Source organism: Dipodomys ordii, unplaced genomic scaffold, assembly GCF_000151885.1.
Source record: "Dipodomys ordii isolate 6190 unplaced genomic scaffold, Dord_2.0 Scaffold781, whole genome shotgun sequence".
Taxonomy (NCBI): Eukaryota; Metazoa; Chordata; class Mammalia; order Rodentia; family Heteromyidae; genus Dipodomys; species Dipodomys ordii.
The window spans coordinates 3,378-5,441 of NW_012267997.1; the positions used below are offsets into that span (position 1 = coordinate 3,378).

The window sequence follows — 2,064 nt, forward strand, 5'->3', positions numbered from 1 at the left end:
CATGGCCTCATCTCTCAACCAAAATGCAGGCAAACTGAAAATCTGAACACAATCAGTGTAAATACCTTTGAGAAACTTTCCATTTCATAATAAAGCACAGAGAAATATGAAAACCACATGGATATATTTATAAACAGTAAAAATTGGAAACTGAAGCTTAATACATTTTCTTTCCATATGTCCTGGAAGGCGAGGTGAAGATCCTGCCATCAGGGACAACCTGCGCTTTGTCCAGCAGAGCTTTGGTTGTTTTCACTTCTTTCCCAGGACCAGGCTTCTCCGGGGAAGGAGGCTGCTCAGGGCTGATTTCACATCCTTATTCCTCAGGCTGTAGATGAGTGGATTCAACGCAGGAGTCACCAGATTGTTCAGGATCTGCACTATGGCCCCCAGCAGAGGACTGGGGTCGGGCTGCAGGTAGATGATGATGACCGGGCCATAGGCACAGGCAATGGCGGTGATGTGGGCGCTGCAGGTGGAGAAGGCCCGCTGCCTGCCCTCGGTGGAGCGAATCTTGGCTATGGCGATGCCAATGCGAGTGTAGGAGCAGAGGATGAGAGAGAAGCAGATGAGGGACAGCAGGCCCACGTTGGTGAAGCTGACCCTCTGAGCCAGGGCCGGGTCCCCGCAGGCCAGCGGCAGCACGGCGGGGATGTCGCAGAAGTAGTAGCTCACCCCTCGGGATCCACAGTAGGGCAGCCGGAAGGTGAGGGAGGTGAGCAGCGTGGCGTGCACGCAGCCACCCACCCAGGTCCCGGCGGCCAGGGCGGCGCACGGCCGGGGGCTCATGATGGCCGTGTAGCGCAGCGGGTGGCAGATGGCCACGAAGCGGTCGTAGGCCATCACGGTGTACAGGAAGCACTCGGTGCAGCCCAGGCAGTGGTAGAAGAAGAGCTGGGTGGCGCAGCCCTGGAAGGAGATGGCGCGGCTCCTCCCGGACAGGTAGGCCAGCATCTTGGGGATGGTGGTGGAAGAGAAACCCAGGTCGAAGATGGACAGGTTTCCCAGGAAAAAGTACATGGGGGTGTGGAGCCGGGGCGACGAGGCCACGGCCGCGAGCAGCAGCGCGTTGCCCAGGAGGGCGCAGGTGTACACGGCGGCCAGGAGCAGCAGCAGAGCGCCGTCCTGGCCCTCTGCACCCGGGATGCCCAGCAGCAGGAACTCGCTCACCCACGACTGATTCCTCATCTTCCCGGAAGGACGGCTCTTGCCCAGGTGGAGGGAGAAATGGGAGGTTAGGTTGGAGACGTGTGGCAACTGGCAGTGTTGAGGGAAGTGCATGGAAGAGCAGGAAGACATCTAGCTGTGAACACAGCGTTTGCTTCCAGGAAAGAGGTGCTAACCTGCAGGCTTGCTGACAGCTGGACCCGAATCTCCCTGCAGTGCAGCATCCAACCACAGAGGGCGCTCAAGGGCCAGCTCCCCCGTGACCCCTGGGGTGTCCTGACTTTCCTTCCTGATGCCCTCTGGTTGCACCTGCTGGGAATGCTCCTTTGGGATGCTAGCAGGCCAAGTCAAAGACTGTGTCTGCAGAACACTGAAGGCTGCAACCCGTTCCTCGTCTTCCCCCAATCTGTTGCCCTTAATCTCCATCTATGGTTAGAGAAGCCACAGTGTCTCCTCAGTGTCCTAGTTATGAGACGGTGGTCAAGGGAAAAGCCTTTTGGTGGTGAACTCTCTAACAGCCCTTCCTCCTGTGGAGTTCCAGAGTTCAGGGGAGAGGAGGACTGCTCGGCTGAGTTTCGGGATGCACCGTCTGCGCCTCTCCAATCGGATCCATGCTCAACAACATGGATTTGTTGCAGGGGGGACTCAGGGGTTGTGGTAGCAAAGACTCCTTTCCTAGTGCCATGTTCTGAAAAGTGGTGATCTTTTCCTGCTTGTTTATGTTTCTCAACTTGCCAGACATCTGTAAATTACAGATCAACCTATCAATCTGGTCTAAGACCAGACTCTCCTTGTCTCTGTTTCTCTGTTTGTCTCTCTATCTCTGTTTGTCTCTTACCTATCTCTCTATCCACCTCTGTACCTGTCCACATAGGCGTGAGTGTGTGTGTGTAGGCA

At 56.1% G+C, this 2,064-nt stretch overlaps 1 protein-coding gene across 1 annotated transcript; it reads right to left on the reverse strand.

Moving 5' to 3' along the window:
- Positions 1-252: 252 nt before the first annotated feature.
- On the reverse strand, positions 253-1,188 carry LOC106001904 (putative olfactory receptor 10D4). The gene has a single exon (XM_013036847.1). It carries the CDS (start codon positions 1,186-1,188, stop codon positions 253-255), a length of 936 nt encoding a protein of 311 aa, XP_012892301.1.
- Positions 1,189-2,064: the final 876 nt, after the last annotated feature.